The sequence below is a fragment of the Pygocentrus nattereri genome, chromosome 25, assembly GCF_015220715.1.
Source record: "Pygocentrus nattereri isolate fPygNat1 chromosome 25, fPygNat1.pri, whole genome shotgun sequence".
Classification (NCBI taxonomy): Eukaryota; Metazoa; Chordata; class Actinopteri; order Characiformes; family Serrasalmidae; genus Pygocentrus; species Pygocentrus nattereri.
In genome coordinates this window covers 27,092,700-27,117,177 of record NC_051235.1, presented here as the reverse complement: position 1 = coordinate 27,117,177, position 24,478 = coordinate 27,092,700, and the positions used below count along the sequence as shown (strand labels likewise).

The following is a 24,478-nucleotide window of genomic DNA, read 5'->3' as shown; positions in this document are numbered from 1 at the left end:
ATTCTTTTGAATGGCTCGTTTAAAAGATTCGAACTGAACGATTCATTGATTCACAATTCAAAGGCTTCTGTGTTGAATTATACACGATTGTGCACGAAACACTGAACACAGACGCACACTATGTTGTGATTTCGTGCAAATGTGCAAATTAGCATCAGCTTTAGGACGGCTGGCATTCGGATGACATTCAGTTCAGCGAGTGATTCTAACACTCTTACGCAAATTCAAAGAATTAGTTCTCAGTATGCTGTAATTTAGTATTTTATATTGTCATTTTACGAAGCTAAAGGTGAAAGAATAATCTAGTTGTTTATCCTTGTTTATCATTAGAAATCCTCTCCAATGTTTCGATTCCGTTTGGACTTGTGACTCGGTTCGAATGGTTCATTGAAGAGAGCCGGGTCAAAGGAACTGAATACTTGACGAGTCGGACGTCGCTAGTGGGAGCAGCGATGGCGGCGCGCACGCTGGAAACGTGTTTGGAGGTTTTAGAGAAGAACACCTCGCAGCCCGAGCAGTTTTTACGGTGAGAGGAAGGCTTGACTCGCCTTTAGAGCACGATGAGGGTCGTGGTTATCCCTCGGTGTGCAGAGCGTGTGGTCGCTGAGTTAGCTCGGTGAATCGCTCGCAGCGCAGAAAGGCTGATAAACCTTCACATTTAGATGATTAGATCGGTTTAGATGATTTTACAGGCCGGTCGGAGACTCGGCCGGAGAGTTTACAGCTCCGCTGCCTCGCTTTATATATTGGCTCACTGACTGTATAGCTATTGTTATCAAAATGACACGTGCGTGTCTCTCTCTCTCTCCCTCACTCTCCTTGTGTCTCCCTTTTCTCTCACTCTCTTTCTCTCTCACTCTCCTTGTGTCTCCCTTTTCTCTCACTCTCTTTCTCTCTCACTCTCCTTGTCTCCCTTTTCTCTCACTCTCCTTGTGTCTCCCTTTTCTCTCACTCTCTTTCTCTCTCACTCTCCTTGTGTCTCCCTTTTCTCTCACTCTCTTACACTCTCCCTTACTCCCCTTGTGTCTCCCTTTTCTTTCTTTCTCTCACTCTCCTTGTCTCCCTTTTCTCTCACTCTCTTACACTCTCCCTTACTCCCCTTGTGTCTCCCTTTTCTTTCTTTCTCTCACTCTCCTTGTCTCCCTTTTCTCTCACTCTCTCTCACTCTCCTTGTGTCTCCCTTTTCTGTCTCTCTCACAGACACTCACACACTCTCCCTCACTCTCCTTGTGTCTCCCTTTCTTTCTCTCTCACTCTCCTTGTCTCCCTTTTCTCTCACTCTCTTACACTCTCTCTTACCCTCCTTGTGTCTCCCTTTCTTTCTCTCTCACTCTCCTTGTCTCCCTTTTCTCTCACTCTCTTACACTCTCTCTTACCCTCCTTGTGTCTCCCTTTTCTTTTTCTCTCTTGCTCTCTCTCTCTCCTTGTGTCTCCCTTTTCTTTCTTTCTCTCACTCTCCTTGTCTCCCTTTTCTCTCACTCTCTCTCACTCTCTCACACTCTCTCACACTCTCTCACTCTCCTTGTGTCTCCCTTTTCTGTCTCTCTCTCACAGACACTCACACACTCTCTTACTCTCCTTGTGTCTCCCTTTTCTCTCACTCTCTTACACTCTCTTGCTCTCCTTGTGTCTCCCTTTTCTGTCTCTCTCTCACAGACACACTCTCTTACTCTCCTTGTCTCCCTTTTCTTTCTTTCTCTCACTCTCCTTGTCTCCCTTTTCTTTCTTTCTCTCACTCTCCTTGTCTCCCTTTTCTCTCTCACTCTCCTTGTCTCCCTTTTCTTTCTTTCTCTCTCTCACTCTCCTTGTGTCTCCCTTTTCTGTCTCTCTCTCACAGACACACTCTCACACTCTCTTACTCTCCTTGTCTCCCTTTTCTTTCTTTCTCTTCTTTGGTCTCCCTTTTCTGTCTCTCACACACACTCTCTTACTCTCCTTGTGTCTCCCTTTTCTCTCACTCTCTTACACTCTCTCACTCTCCTTGTGTCTCCCTTTTCTGTCTCTCTCTCACAGACACTCACACACTCTCTCTTACTCTCCTTGTGTCTCCCTTTTCTCTCACTCTCTTACACTCTCTTGCTCTCCTTGTGTCTCCCTTTTCTGTCTCTCTCTCACAGACACACTCTCTTACTCTCCTTGTCTCCCTTTTCTTTCTTTCTCTCACTCTCCTTGTCTCCCTTTTCTCTCTCACTCTCCTTGTCTCCCTTTTCTTTCTTTCTCTCTCTCACTCTCCTTGTGTCTCCCTTTTCTGTCTCTCTCTCACAGACACACTCTCACACTCTCTTACTCTCCTTGTCTCCCTTTTCTTTCTTTCTCTCTCTTCTTTGGTCTCCCTTTTCTGTCTCTCACACACACTCTCACACTCTCCTTGTGTCTCTGTTTTCTCTCTCTCTCTCTCTCTCTCTCTCTCTCTCTCTCTCTCTCTCTCTCTCTCTCTCTCTCTCTTACTCTAATACAGCTTTATTTCTGCAGGGTTACAAGTGCAGTAAACTGAAAGAAAATGCAGGCATTTCAGCACCAAAGCTAAACGTTCTCCTCTTCCAGAGTTCAGTAAATGCGTCACAGATCACTGTGAAATCAGTCCGATCCCGTCGTCTGTTCACTGCTGATCCTTGTTAAAGCAACAGTGCCTCAGAATGTGGTTTGGGTCTAAAGTTTTCAGTAGAATTAGGTATCTTGCCATAAGATTTATCTCCTACATTGTTATTAGGGATACAGAGTGGATATCAGATTATTGCTTGATGATTGGCGTCAGACAGGTGATCAGATTCGTCTCAGATTTCATATTTGGTGAAATTTCTTACGCTCTGGAAGCGCAGCACATTTAGAGGCACCACATTGTAACAAACTGCCTTTATAAAATGTTTATGAAGTGTTTAAAATTTGTTAATTAATTATTGTTTAGGTCATTGAAAAGCAGTTATAACACGAATATAATGACGTGTTGCTCGAGCCCACATTCAGCTACAGCATCGGGCAGCATTAAACCTGTCGGCTTCATCAGATGTTCATCAGATCTGACGACTCACTGTTGCCTTTTGTGTTTTTGTTATAGCTGTTTATTAATGTTACATCTGCTGACTTATGTATTATAACTGCTTATTATTTCTAAGGTGTTTGTGACCTGATCGGAAACTATCAGTACATTTATTTGAACCACTTGTTATTGTAAAAAAGTGCTCATTTAGATGTGTAACCCTGCCAAATGACATTTCTCTGTAAAGCTAAGTCGAGTGTATCTAGTCCCAGTTTTATTTGATAAATAAATGTATGCGTATCAGCATCGGCAGATATCAACATAAAAATATTAGCTAATAATAATCGGCATCGGCTCACAATTGCCATATCGGTGCGTTCATAATTGTGATGATGTGCCACAAATCTTGCTGCTTATGTAATGAAGTAATCGTGTGTCTGTCTTTTCCTCTGCCCTGCTTTCCATAACAGTGTACAGGATGCTTTGGCAACAGACTTCACGTCACTCACGAAGACTCTTTATGACCTGCACAAGGCCCACAAGCTGGCCGGCTGTAAGGGCAGTCCGCTGGATCAGCTGGTGGTGGAAAATTTCGACGAGGAGCAGATCTGGCAGGAGCTGGAGCTCCAGAACAGCGCTGTGCTGACTGACTTTGAGGAGGCAGTGGGCCAAGCAGTCCAAGATGACACGCTGACCATTTTTCCAGAAACGGAGGAAGAAGAGGAAGGTGGTGATGATGGGGATGGAGATGGAGATGAGGATGATGAGGACGACAGTAATGAGGATTTGGAAGAGGGTGAGGAAGAAGCTGATGATGATGATGATGAAGATGATAGCGAAAATAGGCTTGAGCCCAAGTCAAAAGCAGCCGACGAGGAGGACGGCTTGTCTGATGAGGACTCGGACGTCGATTTTGATGTGGATAAATTGGAGAAACAAGCCAAACAAAAGAAGAACGTGGCGAAGAAGTTACCTAAATCCAGGACGGTGTCGGAAGTGGACGATACGTTCTTTAAACTCTCAGAAATGGAGGCTTTTCTGGAGGTTATGGACAAGAGGGAGGGGAAGGAGAGCGCTGGAGAGGAGATCGACTACTTTCAGGAGTTGCCGTCAGATGAGGAGGATCTGAACTTTGATAGGCCAGCAACATCGAAGAGTCAGAAAAAGGTGATGGCCCTGTTCTCTACCAGCCAGTGTTCAAACGAGTTAATACGCTCGCGTTTATTGGTTTAGTAGATGCTTTTATTCACAGCGTCGTATATAATTTGCAGAAAGTGGAAGCCAAATCAAATACGGAGTATCCAGAGAAAGTGCACAAAGTTATGACTTAACAGCCGAGCAGTCTGTCAGAGCTTCGTCCAGGTTAAAGGGGAATTTCATTGAGTTTATGAAAATGTCTGTATTAGTAAGTGAATTAGATTTAAACAGTGGTTCAGTGTGATTTGGTGGGAACGATTCAGAATCTCTCCAGACATCTAAAACGTCTAAACATGCCTCTAAACGCTCTCTTCTAGACAAATATTACATAGGTTTTTCACAAATACAGTGTCTGATGCCTGAGACAGTGAGTGCGATTGCATGCACTCAGTAATCCGATCATAACCAGATTTCTGCAGTTATCTGATTGTTCAAATGGACTCCGATCTAGAAATGAGGAAGTCTGGATTTTAACTCAGTAAACTCTTTCTCTGATTTCCTTTGGATTTCTCGGTCTGCGCACATGCAGAACAGACTGCGCTACCGGGAATAAGGCACAGCGTTAATGAGAGACACAGCAAGACACTTTAGGAGCGACACTGAAACCAAAGTGACAGATTTAAATGATCGTCGTCTTTTAGTGGTGCAGTGTTTTGTTTTTTTTTTTTTTTTTATTTTATTTATTTATTTATTTACATTTTTTAAAAACAGCAGCCTTACGTTCTTATTCTCCGAGCTTATTGGCTGGTTGTAAAGCAGAAATCTGATTACTGCCTGATTCGTGTGGACCCTGAGTTTCCCCATTATCTAATTACCGAAGTGCATGTAAACACGTTTGACTGGATAACTGACAAAATCTGACTTTCTGCAGTTATCCAATTATTAAGTGCATGCCGACACACTCATTGGTTTACAGTGGTTTTGAGAGTACGTTTTGGGGGCTAAAACTAATTTTTTCATTATAATTTTTTTCATGGGCCTAATACTCCAAAAGGAAAACCTTTTTTTTGCTATTATTTTACCATTATAAGAAGCCTCACCAGTTGTTTTGGACAGTAAGTAAAATAACATAGGAAGCAATTCCAGTCACTTCCAGTGTAATGAATTCAGTCAGTCGCTTCAAACCTCTCTGAACAACGTTTCAATCTCAGTCTTCGAATTATGCAGCAATTACAAAAGGTGGACTTTCCCTTCAGCCGAAGACAAATATAGATGTGACAGTAAGTAGTAATGTTTTTAAGACAAAGCTGGTCTATATTTGCAAACCTTATGAGAGTGCGGCTCTAGACTTGTTCCACTCAGTGAAGTAAGAGTAAAGGAGAGTAATCTAATCCCAGGTCACTCCTAATCTGAGAAGCTGTGTGAATACAGGACAGTGGCCTGCTGAAGTGATTGTCCTCTTAGCTCTGTAACTCATTCTGTGTTTTGTTTATTTGCAGTCAAAAAGCTCCAGAGATGTAAAGTACAAAGACTACTTCATGGACGAAGAGACTCCTGAACCCATGCCAGACGAGGAGGATGAATCAGCACCCGAGGATGAGGATGAAGGAGAGGAGAATGATGATTATGATGAGGCAGAGGATCTGGATATGGAGTAAGAGACTCTTGCCTTTTTCAGTGTTTATAGAGGAGCTTTTCTGCACATTTTATGTAGAACTGTTTTTTTGGCACATGTGTAGTTGAGCTGCTGTGGTTCCTGATGTTCTGTGCAGGGGTGACGCCGAGAGCCAGAAAGCCAGAGATGCTTTGCGGAAAGTGACCTTTGATCTCCCCAGTGACAGCGAAGGGGAGGATGTGGAGGATGTTTTGGGTGGGAAGCCTAAACATGCAGCTAAAGGAGACTCCAAATCATCATTTGAGAAGAGGCAGGAAAAGGTGCGTATCAGCTTTGGGGAGATTTTTCACATTTTTTCTGCAAAATGTCTTCATGTTTTTGTTCTTCCACATGCGCTTCCACAGAGGTTTGTAATCACACATCGTTTAATATTTATTGATATTTATTCAAACTAAAGTTAAATAATTAGATAAATTAAGTTATTAAATATTAAATAAATGAATATTCTGTATGTCACTGGACTCCAACCCTGGTCCTGTAGAGTGACCTTCCTGCAGACTCTTGTTTCCACCTCATATTTGCAACACCTGTTCCAGCTAATCCACCTCTTCCCAAGTCCCTGATTGGCTGAATAAGTTGTATTAGAGTTAAGTGAGGGGCGGGGCAACTTCCGGGGCAGCTTCCGGGACACAGTAAATAAAACTCTACAGGAACCTAGCTCTCCAGGACCAGGGTTCGAGACCACCATTGTATTTATTCATAATAATTTGTTGTCAAATTTTCTGCCTGAAGATTTAAGCCCTTTGAAAATACAAGGCATTCTCGATATTACTTTAATTAGCTTCATGTACAACTTTCTCAGTCATTAGTCATTTGCACCTTCGTTGTGGACGCGTATAAAACGGCTTCATTATTTACAGCTTCCTACAAATGATCTGAAACCTGTGACATTGTACAGCGAAGTCATTGCATTAGAATAATTTTGTGTATCTGCGTCTAAATAGGTTGTGATAGTGAGACTCCAAACTTTTGAATGGTACAGTACTGTAACTATGAACGGTGCTGAAATGCTGGAATGTGAAACAGATGGCAGAGAAGATTGGAGAGCTGGAGAAGGTCGCGTTAGCTGAGAAGCCCTGGCAGCTGAGTGGAGAAGTGACTGCACAGACGCGACCAGAGAACAGCATGCTGGAGGAAGATGTGGCGTTTGACCAAGCCTCCAGGATGGGTAAGCAGCAGCACTGTTCTGGGCGCTCTTTAGTTCAGCTTCTGAATGTTGTTCTTTTTTGGCCAGTCTATTGAAAGCGTTTGTGCTGTGTAAAGAGTTTAAGTGGTAACTTGGGGAAAAGACCAAATAAAAATGTTGTCTTTGTTGCTTAAAAAAAAAAAACATTGGCTAGTAAAAAAACAGACAAAAATAATTGGCACATTTTGCCAAAGCGGGTTGTGTGGGGTGCATATGAGTGCATACTTCGTTGAATGTTATTATTAATGCATATTGCACTCCAATTTGTCTCCTACCTATAGCTCCTCCAGTTACAGAGGAGACCACTCTGCAGCTTGAAGAGATCATCAGGCAAAGAATAAGAGATCAGGTTTGCAGTTTCTACTCCGTCACTATGTTAGCAACAGGACCTGCTTCCCTGAAGTGATGCAGCATTTGACTCTACTGTGGTTTGTTAGGTGTGGGATGATGTTGTGAGGAAGGAGAAGCCCAAGGAGGAAGTATTTGAGTACAAGAAGAGATTGACTCTGGACCATGAGAAGAGCAAACTGAGTCTGGCTGAAGTCTATGAGCAAGAGTACCTCAAACAGACACAGGTGAGATGTAGGACTGAGTAATATTCGATGGTGAGAGCTGATACTTGTATAAATACACCAGGTAGTTCCAGCCACACAAGCTGATTAGTCGAAAGCCGTTCTAACTGTGCTGTTATTTCACCACAACGTCTCGGGTTTTTCACAAACACCATCACTCCACTGAGACGCCGTTGCTAAGCAACGACTTTGATAGGAGACGGTCAAGCTATTTGAACGTTTTTACCTCTTTGCGCAGAAACAGAAAACGGATACTATTGAGACCTTTGACCGGCGGCTGATTTGGTCAGACTCTGAAGATGAGACTACACTAAATCCCCAGACAGTCAGTTGGTCTGTGTGGGGCTGGAGAACAAACTGCCAGCTGAGCAGTGAGTGGGTGGAGTTCGTTACTGTAGCAACAAGCTGCTCGTTAATGAGCTGTAATTTGGAGGAAGGAACTGAACATTAAAACATTAAACGCCGCGTTCACGGCCAGTTTATTCATTTCTTACTGTATTTATTTAACTGTTGTATAAAAGCAGTAGAGACACTCGGAGTGTGTTATCGCTATAACATCACGGCTGTGATGAGCTACGGCTCTCCTTCGACTCGTGCCTGTGTCCAAATCGCAGCCGCGATGTTATTTCGTAATGACACACTCCCTCTAAAGTACTAAAGTAATTACATACCATGTATATTAATTTCATATTAGTTACTGGGTGACCAACCTTAAAGGGGAATTCCGCCAGTTAAGTGGTTAAGATGTAAAGTCATTCAGAATGGTTTGATGTGAAATGCTCTGTTGTAGAGAAATGTACAGAGCCCCAATTGTTCAGTGGTAGTGATGGAAACCAGACGTCTGAAAAGTTTAATGCCTCTCAGTTATTACGTGAAATGGTTACAGACACGTTGCCCGAGGCCTAAGGTTTTATTTATTTATTTATTAATTAATTAATTAATTAATTATCCACTCATGGTGGAGATGTGCCTGCAAGTGAAAATGACACCAAGAGAAATTTTACCATCATCAACATTATATATGAATCCTCAGAAGACACGTGTAGGTTCACTGGTGGTTTTGGATAGAGCAAGACACCTAACCCCCAATTGCTCCCCAGGCGCTTTGGATAGGGCTGCCCACCGCTCTGGGCAAGTGTGCTCACTGCTCCCTAGTGTGTGTCTTCACTAGTGTGTGTATGTGTTTCACTTCACGGATGGGTTAAACGCGGAGGTGGAATTTCCCTGGTTGTGGGATTAAAAAGTATCACTTAACGTAAATAAAATGGCTATATTTGTGTTGGAGTCATGCCGACTCCTGGTTCCTATCACCACCACGCCAAAGAAATCGGTGTTGGCAAGTTTCCCTGTGATGCAGTATTTCAGATGCATGTTTACATCTCTGTATTTGAATTACAGAGATTTTGGAAAATCCACTGGAATTTTCATTCAAGATTAATAACTTAATAAAAAGCCAAATGGAAAAAGTGTTTCATAGCTTCACCACCCCCACCCATGATGGAGTGAAAGCGCTCAGCTAGTGGTCAGAGACCTGAAATGTGTGATATGGTGTTCTGTTCATTGACTATAAGGCTCTGAATGCTGCACAGCTGCTGTTCAGCTGATACTGTGACGTGTTTGGATTTCAGGACAAGACAGAAGAGGAGAATCCAGCTCATGTAGAAATTCAGAAGCTAATGGACACGGTCTTCCTCAAACTGGATGCTCTTTCCAACTTCCACTTTACACCAAGACCAGTAAGTCTGGATGACTTTGACTTGAGCCTTTGGCCTAATTATTTTTCTGACTTGCGCTGAAATCGTTCTTTGCCTTTACCGTTTATCTCCTTGTCTTTCCGTCTCTGTAGCACGTTCCTGAGGTAAAGGTTGTTTCCAACTTGCCTTCCATCATGATGGAGGAGGTGGCTCCAGTCAGTGCCAGCAGCACCACTCTTTTGGCTCCAGAGGAAATTAAGGTTAGACGTCTTTCTGCTCGCTGCTTCTTTTTATTTATCTTTTTATACCAAGTCAGATGAGCAGTGATGTTTCTTTCCTCCACCTCAAATAAGAAATTAGCACATGATCATTTTAGCAACCTCTGAAAACTGAAATCTGGTTCAGCAAATACTTCAATAAACCAAAAGCAGATTTATTGATTTATTTAACAAATGCTGAAAACCGTCTTTTCCTTCAGGAGAAGAACAAGGCCGGTGACATCCTTGGCGACTCAGAGAAGACGGCAACCGATAAGAAACGGGAGAGACGCAAGAAGAAGAAACTGAAGAGGCTGAAGATTCAGGAGCGTGAGAAGAGGAAAAAGCTCAAAGAAGCTGCAAAAGGAGGAGAGAATAAGAAAAAGTCCAAGGCTGAGGTGGAAGCGACTCTCAGGAAACTTACTAAAGGAGGCAACGCCAAAATACTTACGGTCAGTGGTTGGTTAATCCAGGATTTATTGGTTGGTTGATTTAATTTTGGGGGCCTGGTTAGCGTCGTGTCCCAGAGACATTGCTTGTAGTGAGGTTGAAGACTGCAACTCACTGATTAGCCCACTTTATTGAGGCTTCCATAACCAGAGGAGGAAAAAATGAATTAGAAACATTTTTAGCACTATTGCTGCAGATCCAAATCTACGTGTCTGGGGCGAATGGTTGAGGAAAGTGTTCAGTTTTATCTCACTATAAGCTCAGAGTCATCTTTTCTAAGAACTATTACAGCTCATCTAAGTTCCCACAGTCTACAGAAACACTCGGGCAGGGTGATGCTGTGTTTACATGTTTGTGGGGGGGGGACTTTAGTTTCTTTTTGCAGATACAACCACAGTTTAAAGGGCCCATATCCTAGTTTTTTTCTTATAGGGCACTCTAACATTTTAATCTTGTGACAAACAGTCACAACTCTTTTTTACGTAGAACTGAACTTTGGCAACTGTGCCTTTATGACTGAACTATGCAAATACGCTGTGATCTGACTGGCTGCCGTATACTGTGCTTCACCCCTTATAACTTCATTGTGTATGGGCGGGGCTATTGCTGCAGGCTGGAAAGCTGGACACGTTTTTGTGACATCATAGAATGAGTTAATTTAAAACAGGCTGTTTTTGCAGCTTTATGCCTGAAACTATTGCAGTGTTTAGGTACTACATGGTACCACATCAAGTCCACAGGACAATTATGATCTTACTGACAGGAACAGATGCTAGAGGGCCCAGATGAAGAGCATTATCTCTTATTATCCTGTAATTTCACATTTATAATAATGAAAGGAAGTGCATAGTATTATGGTTATCATACCATCCAAGCGTTGGCTGTGTCATCAGGAGATCTCGAGTTCGATCCCTGGTGATGCAGCCGTCCGTGGCTGGGAGTCCAGGAGAGCACAATTGGCCTCGCTCTCTTTGGGTGGGTAGGATGGCCCTCCTTCTGTTAGGTGTTGCAACAGATCCGGCAGTTGGCGCTTTCCTCTGAGCAGAGCCCTAACTAGTGGGTGGAACTGGAGATGACTCAACTGGGGAGAAAAATCAGGGCATCAGTACAGTCCTTTTATTTTCCTTACATGGATAAAATAACGGCATTTTATTTGTAAGCTCAGTATGAAATTCTCCTTCTGTCAGTCATCAAAAAATACTATGGAGTTCTTGAATGGTCTGTTCATTCAGTCGGTCCTGAGTGGGATTTGTAGTATGATTTTTCATTTGGTAACAACAAACCAGTTTTATTTAGAGTAGCCCGAGTTTAACCCGAGTCCAAAATGAGCTGGTTAACCCATGAAAGTCAGCGTGGCGCATCCTCCAGGTGAACCTCACTTGCACGTACATTAATGCATTCTGTTTTTTTTTTTTTTTTCCTGTGGCAGGATGACGGCATGGATAAAGCTCTGCGTTCTTCCCAAGCCTTCTTCTCTCAACTGCAGGACCAAGTCAAGAGCCAGATCAAGGGCTCTAAAGAGCAGGCGGCCAAGAAGAAGAAGAAACAGAAACCGCTTTCTGTCAGCAAGCTAAAGCTATAGCTTCATCTGTGAAATAGGGTGTACAGTTTTTCCTTAAAAGATGGCAATTATTTGAATGTGTTTTACATGATCCTGTCATTTATATTAAAATTGTCATATTTAAAAGAAAAATGGGAGATCCTCATTTGGACTTGAACACAGCACAATTTTGTTTTTAGCTTGCTGTAAGAACTGAGATGTTATTAAGCCTTTATAAAGGGGAATACCACCATTTTTCTTTTGAATTTTCGGCACAACTCGGGTGGTTGAGATTTTAAACAGTCATTCAGAAGGTTTAATGTGAAGTGCACCGTTCTAAAGAAACTTGCAGGCAGTGTCTACAGTGGAAACATAGCCACTTTAATTACTGTCCAGACCCACCAGTGAACAGGTTCTCATGATTAAATAGTGGAAAAATCTTCCCAAAAAGTTTTAATTAATGGTCTTGCCTTACAATAGGCTGGAAATGTACCGCTCATACATTTAAGGTCAAAATGCTCATTAAACACCAGCAGTACTGCTGTCTGATCCACTCAGCGTTACTGCAGTGCCTAGAATGATCCACCACCCCAATAGTACCTGCTATGTGAGGGTCCATGGGGGTCCTGACCACTGAAGAACAGGGTAAAAGGGGGCTAACAAAGTATCAGAGAAACAGATGGACTACAGTCTGTAACTGTAGAACTACAAAGAGCAGCTATACAGTACACTTACAGCATTTAGCAGACGCTCTTTTCCAGAGCAACTTACAAGAAGTGCTTTGTCTATCTAGAGATAGTATCTTTACTAGTTATCGATAGGTTAGAGAGAAAGACGGTCCTGAGCTCAGATACTCCTAGAAATAAGTCACTGTAGATACTCAGAAAAAAGGAACATGGACATTATATGGACATAGATAGATAGATATCTATATAAATAAATGTGTGTATATATTTTATATATATTTATTATATATATATTTATATATCAGGTATCCGAGAGGTGGCATTTAGAGGCCAGAGAGTTTTTTAGATTTACATTTGGATTTCACTGTGCAGAAATTGTGAAAAATCAGTGGAGTTGCCCTTCTTTTAAAGGGGCACTCCATCAATTTTTCTAAATTTCTGCATGTCTGATGATTCTAATGGATTTCTCTGTAAGCCAGGCAATTGAAAAGTGATCTAAAATCCACACTGTCCAATAGAAGCACCAAGAAGCTCTTACTGGACAGTCTTAAATATTGCCATGAAATGAGACGGTGCTTTATGAACTACCCAACGGAACAGTAAAAACGCTGCCACAGTGATGAGAGCGCTGAAGACCTCCTTGTTCCTGGACACCGTTCGTAAAAGTTACATAAGCAGATAACGTCCACTAGATGAGAGCAGGACCTGTTTATCTCAACACTGGGATTAGCAACCACTGGATTAGAGCAGACTACTGCATGTATTGGTCAGAAGAGGGTGCTAGGGAATCACCACGCCAGCAGTGAAGTTCAGCCTCCAGTGAGAGCTTTCATCACAGCCCTATAAAGGAAACAAAAACCCTGAAACTGATTTGAAGTCAATTATTTTTTATTCACAACAAAGTAAGTCAGAAGCATCACGTCTTGCATAGCGGCTCAAAGGCAGGCTCCACAGGGCCTGGTACAGCTGGAAAAGCCCCAAAGGAGCCAATCACAGCCATTCGACCATATAAGAAGCCTGTTAGGAAGCCTAACTGGCCACCTGCTGCCATCTGAACACCTGCAATGCACACAATGCCCTTCCACATATGGCTTCCATTCGGAGCTTTGGAATGATGTTAGGAGATTCCCCTCTGATGAGTGAATGGGGAAACTTAGCATTGTTTACAGCAACAAAGATGAAAGCAGGCCCACTGAATGGCAAAGCCATGATCTCAGAAAAGCAAGGCACAGAGAGGATTGGAACCAATAACCCTGTTTTCAGCCTCTTTTGCATATCTGAATAAATATCAGCGCTGTTTTGTGAGGAAAACAAAAAAAAACTCAAAATATGTTGAAAATCAAGCACAACTATCATACTCTCAACACCATTGAGTGCACTGCATTAGTGGTAATCACACTTATCACACAAACTACTTAAACTAGTTCCTGGGCAAAAAACAGTACCTTATTTAAGACAAATATAAAAGTAAAAGAAATTATTAAAATTCTGTCAAAAAATGTGCCCAAACCAAAATCTTACTAAGGGCTTTAATTAACATCTCTAAGGAAAACTACATGTCAAATCAGGAAAAAGACAACTGTTCAGCTTTTATAAGTAACAGAAGAGGTTTTTAAAGGGCCCACATCCTGCGTTTTCCTTGTATTTGTAGTTTTAGTTACTGCGCCTTTAATTAGGAAGGCTGCTGATGTGTCAGTCATTCAGAGTGGTTTGGTATGAGATGCTTTGTTCTAGAGAAACGGTCAGTATCGATCACAGTGATGGTGATAGGAACCAGACACCTTAATAGGTTAACGCCACTAAAAGCTCCTTCACAGAAAGTTGCTATATGAATACTCAGCCTGATGCATGAGATGGTTTCACAGTAGTCTTGTGATAAGCTTTTGACCTAAAAGCTGTTTCAATCAATTTATTTTAATTCACGTGTCAGGCTGCAGTCCAGGCAGGCCGAAGCTGCAGACGTCAGCACACTGCCTCATTAAAACACACGTGAATCAGCTCATCAGCTGATTAGACCTTCGTGAACTGATTTCAAAGCGTAAGATGAAGGTGAACGTTAACCTCTGCAGCGCTTTGGTCCGGAAGGTCCACAGTTTGACATGCCTGTCTTAATCTATTCAAGATGAAGGGGTCTTGTAAGGCGAAATCGACCCCAAGGAAAACTTTTTCTTCCCCTTTCAGATTTTCCACTATTTTACCATCATTACTACATAAAAAAGGGGCGGCACGGTGGCGCGGTGGGTAGCGCTGTCACCTCACAGTGAGGAGGGCCTTGGTTCCCTGCCTGGGTGACTGGGGTCCTCTCTGTGTGGAGTTTGCATGTTCTCCTTGTGTCTGCGTGGGTTTCCTCCAGGTTCTCCGGTTTCCTCCCACAGTCCAAAGACATGCAGTCAGGCCGATTGGACGTGCTAAACTGCCCCTGGGTGTGAGTGACTGTCTGTGTCTGTCTGTCTGCCCTGCGATGGACTGGGGACCTGTCCAGGGTGTATCCTGCCTTCCGCCCGATGACCGCTGGGATAGGCTCCAGCACCCCCCCGCGACCTTGAGGGAGAAGCGGCTTAGAAAAATGGATGGATGTTTTAGCTTTTAGTGGTTTGGATGGTATATAAAAAGGCTATATTTGCACTGTAGACCTCAGGACCCCTGGTTCCCACCACCACCACTGTAAAGAAATGAGTCTACAAGTTTCTCTGCCAAAGAACTTTCACATCAAGCCACTCTGAATGACTTTGTTAATATATCAACCACTGAATTCTACAGAAATTTTGAAAAGTTGGTTGAATTCCCCTTCAAGACCGTATGGACTGGGGAATGAACAGTACAACATGAAACTTTAACAGTGTACAGTGTAAAAATTAGAAGGAATAAAAAATTAGAAGGAATAAAAATTCTACGATATGGGCCCTTTAACCTAACAAAAAGAGGTAAGAAGTGCTGTTTGACAAAAGAACCCTCAACCTACTTTTCAAAAATTCTCAGTTTTCTAAACTATTTTAATGCTAATTCACTATGTGCCTGTCAGGATACTGTGCACTCCACTGCTGAGCCAAATCAACCAGCTGACCGGCGCCAGCAGTATTCAGTCACTTTGAGCAGCCATTCTGTGCTTCTATGGGGAGGAATCTAACACACAGGCCCAGCCTGAGTGAGAGATCACTGCGAGTGCACAGTTATCACCTGCGTTTTGGGGTTAGTGTGGGGAATCCCTGACATTACCCACATAATTCACAATTTTTGGTTATTCATTTTACAACAAAGCTAGTCTGACCTTACCAGAAGGCCCTTGAAAAGTCTATAGAACTATATAACTATACATGCTAAAATTAAAGCGTTAAAGGATTCTCTACCACAGATTTCATTTACAGTCCTACCTTCCTCATAATGCCACACCTCTGCACAAACCAGGAAATATTTTCCAAGAGAAAAAAAAAAGGATCAGTATTGGCAGCTTAGAAGGAGTGAAACTTTATCAAACTCTGAAAAACATGTGCGGATTGAGCCTTATAGATAATCTTGTGCAAGAAAAAAAAAACAATTATGGTGCATGGGTGGACGTATAAGCCTGGACAACAGACTGAACAATCACAAGAGCTTCAGTAAATCAAAACGCACAGCAATAAAACCGCTGAAGCCCAAGACCCAGATATTCAAGCTGTGTCCACACGCACACAATTCAACAACCACAACCTCAACCATAGGCAAGCTACCATTTTCACTGTCCCCTTCTGACCCCAGAACACTGAAACTCAAAGGCCTTCCAGTGAGGTGCACCAACCCAGCATCTGGTTTACTGATGCTTACTAAGTTCAGAGTTCTCAGACAAACACCACCAAAATCTAAACGGTGGGTTTGCACACCACACCTGGGGATGTTTGTTGGGTGTTTTGGGGTGGTTGGGAGAACGTTTTTCTCTATTCGCACTGCTCTAGAAAGCTCTCTCCTCATTTGTACTGTTCTAGAAAGCTCATCCCTCATTCACATTGTTCTAGAAAGTTCTCCAGGCTGTCACTAAAAAGAATCTCTATTTGAATTTTAAGGCAATATTGAGTATTATGGGCCATTTTCTCATGGTGTCCAAACCATAGGATAGTGGTTTTGAAGGCACTATAAAAACCCCACAATCTACTCTTTGCTGTATATCACTACATCAGCGGAATATGGAGCAAAATGCATTGCATATCTTGTTAGTACACAACAGACTGAGGAATGTTAGTGGACATTAACAGCAGCTGCTGAACCACTGAAAATGAAACGTCTCAGACTCACTCGGCTCTCTGGAGAAGCACTGCAAAATCAGCAGCCTTCTCGTTTTAACCCCTTAATAAAACGTATTAATTAACCCCTTTAATAAAGTGATAACTGGTAACTGCAGGCTGCTTCAGTCTAAAAGCAAGAATTCAAGGTGTCATCTAAACTCATTTTGTACTTTTTCCATCCTCCTTTGTACTTTTCAGGATGTTAGGCATCAGCTTACAGCTTAAAGTTCAGCCCCTCTTAAGCCAATGAAGGATGGCCTGTTTATGCAACTGGTGAATAGTGATGCAGTCTGATGATAAAGTATTCAAATTCATTTAAAATAACACAATGAAGAAACTACATGGGAGTATATGGGGTCAACTACATCACCCCAATACATCATGATGCTTATGAGGAGATGGGAATCAAATTTCAGCCACAACCAGATTTGTAGATGATCAGAAAAATAAATGATAAACCAAATGAAGTGGTGTTAGAACACTCTAGAACAAGGAGAACGGGGTACATATTCTAGAACAGGGGTGTCCAATCCTGGCCTGGAGAATTCAGCTCCAACTCTAACACAACTGATCCAGGTAAAGAAGTCCTTCAACATCTGAATATTAGAGCCAGATGTGCTGGATCTAAAGTCTCCATGCTGGTAGATCTCCAATTAGTTTTCCGTTTTTCTTAACATGAGTCATCAGAAAAGCCTGTCAAAAAACACCCCAGTTCTGCTGTCATGTTAGAGTTGAGTGATTTTGGACTCCTTGACTACAGCAATAACCCAGATTTCCATCTCTATAGCCATCACAGCTTAAAATCCCTGACTGGGCCAGTGTACCATGGGCAGATGGTAGCCTCTGGACATCCTGTGTGATTTCAGAGACTTTCATTGGCCAGTGTCTCGGTGGAGAGCCAGATTTTGGCTCCGTTGAGGAACTTGCTGAGGGGGGTGCCCAGGATGCTGCGGCGGCACAGGTTCCCCACGGGGGAGAAAGGAAAGGACGAGCTGAGGTACTCTGGAGGAGCAGGGGACGACTCACAGGGAGACGAGCCCGCCTTAAAGTACATTCTGCTGGGCTCTGTCCGAGGGACGCTGGGGGTGAGGGCCGGAGTCCCCCCTCCTTGGTATTGCCTCAGCTGGTTCTGAAGCATTTCTATCTCATCAGCCAGCATGGAGAGCTTGTGGAAGGTGGTCGCAGGTCCCCCGTGGGGGATGCGTGCCTCGGGGACCCAGCGCAGGAAGTACAGCTTCCAGAGGGGCAGATGTGAGGGCAGGAGCTGCGGCAGAAGTAGGCCCTGTGGGTCGGCCGGCCGAGACAGCCAGTCCTGCAGGAAGCGCTCGGCAGGGCTTTCCTGCTGCTCCCGTAACTGAGCTAGGTCCGGCCGGAGCCGCGGCATCAGAGAGTTGCGCCGTGTCAGTGTGTCGTGGTCGCCGAGAGCACCGTTCCGCAGAACTGAGGGAACACCTCGCAGTGTGGAGCTGTAGTTTCTCTGCCAAAGACAAATGAAATCACATGCATTTTTTTATGACAATGCATTTTAAAGGATGAGCAAAGACTATTATTCTACAGTGTTAATTCCTCTTTTGTGATATGCAAATTTCAATGGATGTTAACAACCATTAATAATTACTGATGATGCATCAGACATGGACAGGTCGCCAGCCCATCGCAGGGCAGACAGACAGACACAGACAGTCACTCACACACTCACACCTAGGGGCAATTTAGCACGTCCAATTGGCCTGACTGCATGTCGTTGGACTGTGGGAGGAAACCGGAGAACCCGGAGGAACCCGGGTGGGTGGGGAGTATCCAAGTATTTATGTAATTTTGGAACTTTTCAATTGGAAGATTTTTAAAATGCAATGTAACAAAAATCCTGTGCAACCGATTTTACATATATAATTAAGTTATGAATAGTTATAAATAACAAATACTTTTACAAACAATGAATATCAATTCCTCTTTAGTGATATGTTAACAAGTAGCACATAAAAAAGGGCCAACATGAGTTTTTATTCATATCATTTTTCATTTAATAATGATACAAAACAAGGACTTACCTTGCTTCTTCTATGTGCAAATGTCCGCACTGTGCCATTGTGCACACAGGGGGCGCTCTTGCCCACATACAGAGGGTTGTTGAAGAGGGCCTGGTCTTTCAGGCTGAACTGCTGCGACCAATCCCAGACAGGCGGGAAGCGCAGAGACTGGTCCTTCCCCAAGGAGATACTCTTACTGAGGGCAAAATCCTGACAGAACACAGAAATAACAACTTGATAACTGAATTATGGAGGACTCAGTTTTGTCAGAGCAGAGAAAAACATGTCAGGATTACCTTTATTACAATTACAATTATTACAAATGCACGCTGCCAATCCTGTGGGGTCTGATGCTGTTGCTTCATCTGCCCTGATCGGGTGCCCACTGCTCACCAGCCTTCTGGACCAGTTTGGCCACTGTGGGCCTTCTGCTGTACAATGCTGTGCATACCTCACCTGCATACCACTGACCACCCTGATGATACCACTTCACTGCTTCTCCTGCTTTTCCCCTTTTCCTTTATCTTATACTGATGGTCAAACCTCATTCCTTGCTGTTGTCGTTTTCTATCCGGTGTTGACCAGACAAGGATGGGTTCCTCTTTTGAGCCCTGGTTCCTCTCAAGGTTTCTTCTTGTCACTCTTAGGGAGTTTTCCTTGCCACTGTTGCCACTGGCGACGTTTATGGGGACCCTGACTTTTTTCTGTAAAGCTGCTTTGTGAGAATGCCTGTTGCTGTTCATTTCCATTAAACAATTGATATCTGAATTGGCGGGTCTTTCATTCAACTTGCATTACACATATGAGGGCGCAAGCACACAACTTATTCCAGTAGCCTGACTTGATGCACAACTCTGGGTTTTCTGCGGTCAACCCAGACTGTTGGTTCCTGCCTCTGGACTCAAATGAGTTGACTCCTCAACTCTGCTTACTTTTAACTGACTGCGCCAGAGCCAATGATCAAGGGCTAAAAGTTAAAGCACAAATTAAACCATCCCAAACGTAGTTCCTACATAAAGCTGCGCATTACAGTTTTGAAGAAAATCCATTATCTTTTGACTCTTGGAGCCACTGGTTAGTCGATCTCGACACCCAGATGTGCATGAGTCGCAGACTAACTCCTCCTAAAGCCTTGTTTGTATAAAACACAGTGCTGTCTTCTGTTTTTCTGTGATTTTAGGTTTGTCAGTGAACAATTAATTACCAAATAGTAATGGTCAGATACTGGTCAAAAGAATTTACCAAAACTGGCATCCCTACTCTGGTTGTTGAGATTAAGTGTGTAGTCGGATTGGCTCACCCTGCTGTGTTCTGCCCTCTGGCGGGGACAGTTAAAGAGGAAGGTGCTGAACACAGGGACCCACATGCTGTCACTCAGCATTATCAGGTACATCTCCGTGAACTCAAAAGCTGCTGGGTACTGCTCCATCAGCTGCCAGACACAGTTCAGGAACAGCAGGAACAGGGGAGACTGTAGAGGAGAGAGGACAGAAGAGACACATTAATGAGAGTTTCCTGCTCTCATTGCTCTAATTGATCTTGCAAGGTTTGACAGCTACTGTTAGAGCTGAATCAGGTGTGTTACACCTGGAAAAAAAGAAGCTGGGACTGAGAACCACTGGGTTACACCTACAGTTGCAGGAAAAAGGTTTGGGAAGTGTTCAGAATTGTGCAACTTTCAGCATAAATGGCTCATAAAATGTAAATCTGATCCAAGTCAAAACAATAAATAAAGTCAGTCCTATTCAATAGTGCCATATCTTTGTGTACACAAACAACAGCAAACAAGATATGACACTAAAATTACTAGGTGCTGCGTTTATACTGTACATGAAGAGCAGCAAAAGTCCAGATAAGTCCAAAGACTAGCATTTTCTTAACACCAAGTTAAACGTGCAGTATGTACAGTGGTTGGTTAGTGTAGTGGTTAACACCTTTGCCTTCTATGCTATAGACTGGGGTTCAACCCCCTACCAGGGCAAGCACCCTACACTATACCAATAAGGGTCCTTGGGCAAGACTCCTAACACCACCTTGGCCTGCTCTGGATAAGAGCGTCAGCCAAATGCCATAAATGTAAATGTAAAAATGTACTAGGCAACATGTTTTTTTTTTTCTTTTCAGAATTCAGTTGTATTGGAGTCTTCAGGGCTGTGAATAGACCTTGTGTAAGCAGGTCAAGCTTTGATCCGTCACTGACTTTAATGGTTTTTCCCAATATGCATCATCTTATTCATTCACAGTGTTCTCATGCTGGCAGGAGAAGTGGGCAGTATGGCTAAAATTTCTGACAGGCAAACTAGCTTATTATTCTGGGAAGTCCCTTCACTTTCTAACAGAAACCACTTTTAACAACCAAACAAAGTACATCTAATGTTTTTATTGTGCAATAGCAAAACACGACTGAACAATATATCCCTGTTGTCAGAACAAAACCTCGTCTCTCCAAAACTGTAACTTTACAGGAGAAGGAAAAAACCTACTTTACTTTAAATGCAAGTCAATGGAACTAGACTAATTATTTTGGGCCTTTTTGAGTTTTAGTTAAATGCTGAGGTAAAGAGATATGGTTTTAGATGCTTCTTAAAAGTGAACACTGAGCTTGACTGTCTAACAAAAGATGAACTGAGCTCTACAGTCTAGAAGCAGAATAACTGAACGAGTCTCTCCATGTATTCTGTGTTTTACAGGTGTTTGCAGAAGGTCAGTATCTGCAGATCTAAGATCACATGCTGGAACATGAGACAGACACTCTGTGATGTAAGCATCACTCTGTGATGTAAGCAGTGCTTTAAGACCATTCAGAGCCTTAAAAACTAGCAGTCGAACTTCAAAATCTATTCTGAACGATACAGGTACCCAGTGCAGCTCTTAACTGTAATAGGGGAGAAAACTCCACACTCTAGAACGGTGTGAATAGGGAGAACGCACTAGAACACAGAGACCATGGCAATCAAACTCAACATTTAGGTTGGTGTTTGCTGGCGAGTTCAACCACATGTGTGCACGTGCTTGTCCGCTCATCTACAAGCCTTGTCGCAATAGGAGGACGTCCTCTGTTCAATGATTTTCTCAATTCCTATTTTCATGTAAAAAGCAGTGGCGCAATCTATGAAAGATGAGCGCTAGCTGTGCTAACCATGGTTGCCTGCTGTATATGATGAAGTTGGGACATTTCATACAGAAAGCAGAAGAACAGGCAGGCAAGGAGCGATTCGTAGCTTGCTGTGTTAAAGGCCTTTTATTCAGTGCTGGGTAAAAATGTCCACCTGTTATCAGTGCTCAAACAAGACCACGCTACATTCTAGCCATCTTAACACTACAGCTGTCCAGGTTTGGTTTGGTCCAGGAAGCTGATCCTACCTCCTCCTTGTCGTTCTTCTTCAAGTGGTTGCAGCGGTCGAGAAAGCGATGGCCAGCCATCACCCACTCCTTCTGCACCAGACCCTGAAAACCTGCCAAACTCCGGCAGTGAGGGTCGCACATCACCTGCACGAGCGACGAGATCACACAGCTCAGATCCCTGTCCTCTTCTTCTGCAGAGAGAGAGAGAGAGGGAGAGAGGGAGAGAGGGAGAGAGAGAGAGAGAGAGAGAGAGAGAGAGAGAGAGAGAGAGAGAGAGAGAGAGAGAGAGAGAGAGAGAGAGAGAAAAAGAGAGAAAGAGAGAAAGAGAGAAAGAAAGAAAGAGAGAAAGAAAGAAAGAAAGAGAGAAAGAGAGAAAGAGAGAAAGAGAGAAAGAAAGAAAGAAAGAAAGAAAGAAAGAAAGAGAGAAAGAAAGAAAGAGAGAAAGAGAGAAAGAAAGAAAGAGAGAAAGAGAGAAAGAGAGAAAGAAAGAAAGAAAGAAAGAAAGAAAGAAAGAAAGAAAGAAAGAAAGAAAGAAAGAGTGAGCTCAGAAGCCCTACAGCTGATGTAGAACACTCAGCACTAGCTCCTGGCTGTACTGTAGCTTCAAGAAGGCTCATATAGAACTGATGCCTGATGTCCAGAGCATCTCTAACCTTGCAGAATGACGGAGGCTTGTTTCCCCTCCAGCATGTAGATCACCTCCACCGCATGCTTCAAAAACGCTCTGAAACAAAAATCATAACCCTTTACATTTTACTGATCTTTTAGCTTCCGTGAAATGAATTTGCCTGAGCAACATGACAATTCTGCTTCAACCGGTATATTTAGGGTCTTATACACCCACCAACCAAATGCCACTGATGCTGGCAGCTGAACTGACTCATCTAAAGAAAAGCAAATGCCGCGGTGGTGCTGCCAGCATGAGCCCATGAGAGAGCCAACCTGTCATTTGGCCATGGTTTGGTGTTTATTCATACCTCACATACTCCATCCATCGCGAACTTTCCATGGACGACAGCCACTTCTCCTCCGACTCCTCAAAGGGATCTGCATGTGCACACACAGTTAAAACATTCACACCCGCTATCTCAGATAAAGAGGTTGAGCAGAACAATAAACAATTTCCAAAAGCTCAGAAAGGCAGTCTGAGTGAGTTTAATGCAAGGTCCTGAAGTTCACTTTGATTTATTTATTGAGCAAGCCAGAGCTGTGATCCTTATTAATCAGACTGGGGACACTATAGAGTGAACCCTGTCCCTCTTTCCATGGCCTATAACTCTACTGTTTGACACCATATTATAGTATGATGCATCATCATATCAGTGTACAGGTCTTTAAACTGTTCTCCCTTTTACACACACACACACACACACACACACACACACACACACACACACACACACACACGTACATATATGTTAAATTTTTTCCAATCAATCTGAACGAAATTATTCTTTTTTCCAGGAGAAATTCCATGAGAAATATAGAAGATAACCAAGTGAAAGGCTGAGAAAAAATAAGTGGAAAAACAGCAATTGCCAAAAACTTTAGGGATTCCTAGCAACTGCACAAAAGCTTGTGGACCAGCTGGCCACTCCAGAGTCCAGAACTCAACATGACTGAATGTGTTTGAATGAATATCCCTGCAGATTTCTTTGAAAAACTGAAAGGGAGTCTCTTGAACTGAATGGAAGCTGTAAAGAGTGGACGCACTAAATATTGATTTAGCGTGAAATCTGATATTACACTTGCAATTTCATGTTAAACACTGTTCTCTTTTTCCTGATGCTGAAAAATAATTTGTACTTAATCTCTGTTTTGACTAGGCATTAAATAAATGCAAGATTGGCTATTTGTATATGTCTACTCAGGCACTGCCCATGTATACAAAGCAGACGGTGAGTTTGTGAGGTCAGGTGGATGGTGGCGGTCATACAGCATATAACCACATTTATTAGACTACATATGTTTTGTGTGGCTTTTCTTTAAGCATAAGCATTGTCACACTGATGGGCAGGCTTTTCAGTCTAGAAGTGCTTTAAAAATGGCTTGTGTTGTGCCATTTAGCTTTTATTCCATAATTTATTGATATCAGAAATTCAATCTGAACACGTGCACAATGCATATCCAGTGCAAGGCTCCAGGAGTGAAAAGGTCTTATCTGAAATATGAGACAGATAAGCTATTTTTGAGAAATGTCAAGACACCTAAAATGAGGCCCTGTGCATCATCACTTTACTATGATATGATTTTGTTAAAAACAGATGACTGAACTCTAAAGAAAGGGAGGACTGATTCCACTGTAGTGTTTCAACATGCTGAGGCAGGCAGTACCGCTTCCTTGTCCTCAAAGGGAAATCCCGCTGATTGTTCAAAATATCTCCCTGCATGTCAGACTTTCGGACCTCATTACAGTGATAGTGAAAGGAATCAAGGGTCACACTAATATGGACATTTTGTTTACTATCCAAAACAATCACAGAACCTTCACGGTTTATATGAAATGCTGATAGTAGTTAATTAGTTGTAATCTGAAAAAAATGCCAGCACGTACCTCTCCACCATTAATAGCTTTGGCATTGACGAATACATGAATGCATTTTAGGCCAAAATCTTCCCAAAGCTATTCTAAGAATGTCTCACGCATTGGGCAGAACAGTCATAACAATTTCG

General features: G+C 42.8%; 2 protein-coding genes across 2 annotated transcripts in view; one reads left to right on the top strand and one right to left on the bottom strand.

Moving 5' to 3' along the window:
- The first annotated feature begins 452 nt into the window (after positions 1–452).
- mphosph10 (M-phase phosphoprotein 10 (U3 small nucleolar ribonucleoprotein)) lies at positions 453–11,641 on the top strand. Its single transcript, XM_017685943.2, has 11 exons — positions 453–526; positions 3,448–4,144; positions 5,614–5,768; positions 5,887–6,049; positions 6,816–6,957; positions 7,257–7,324; positions 7,413–7,550; positions 9,176–9,283; positions 9,394–9,501; positions 9,720–9,950; positions 11,378–11,641. The coding sequence occupies exons 1-11, from the start codon at positions 453–455 to the stop codon at positions 11,528–11,530; spliced, it is 2,037 nt and encodes a 678-aa protein (XP_017541432.1). The 3' UTR covers positions 11,531–11,641.
- Positions 11,642–14,629: 2,988 nt separating this feature from the next.
- The window catches only part of mtmr10 (myotubularin related protein 10), a 58,457-nt gene continuing 48,608 nt past the window's right edge, over positions 14,630–24,478 (bottom strand). The window contains exons 11-16 of the mRNA XM_017685942.2: positions 22,783–22,852; positions 22,459–22,529; positions 21,824–21,996; positions 19,761–19,931; positions 18,482–18,670; positions 14,630–17,907 (exon numbers count right to left, since the gene is read on the bottom strand). Coding sequence (XP_017541431.1) covers positions 17,293–17,907; positions 18,482–18,670; positions 19,761–19,931; positions 21,824–21,996; positions 22,459–22,529; positions 22,783–22,852 — 1,289 coding nt within the window. The 3' untranslated portion in view covers positions 14,630–17,292. The remainder of the gene's footprint in view (positions 17,908–18,481; positions 18,671–19,760; positions 19,932–21,823; positions 21,997–22,458; positions 22,530–22,782; positions 22,853–24,478) is intronic.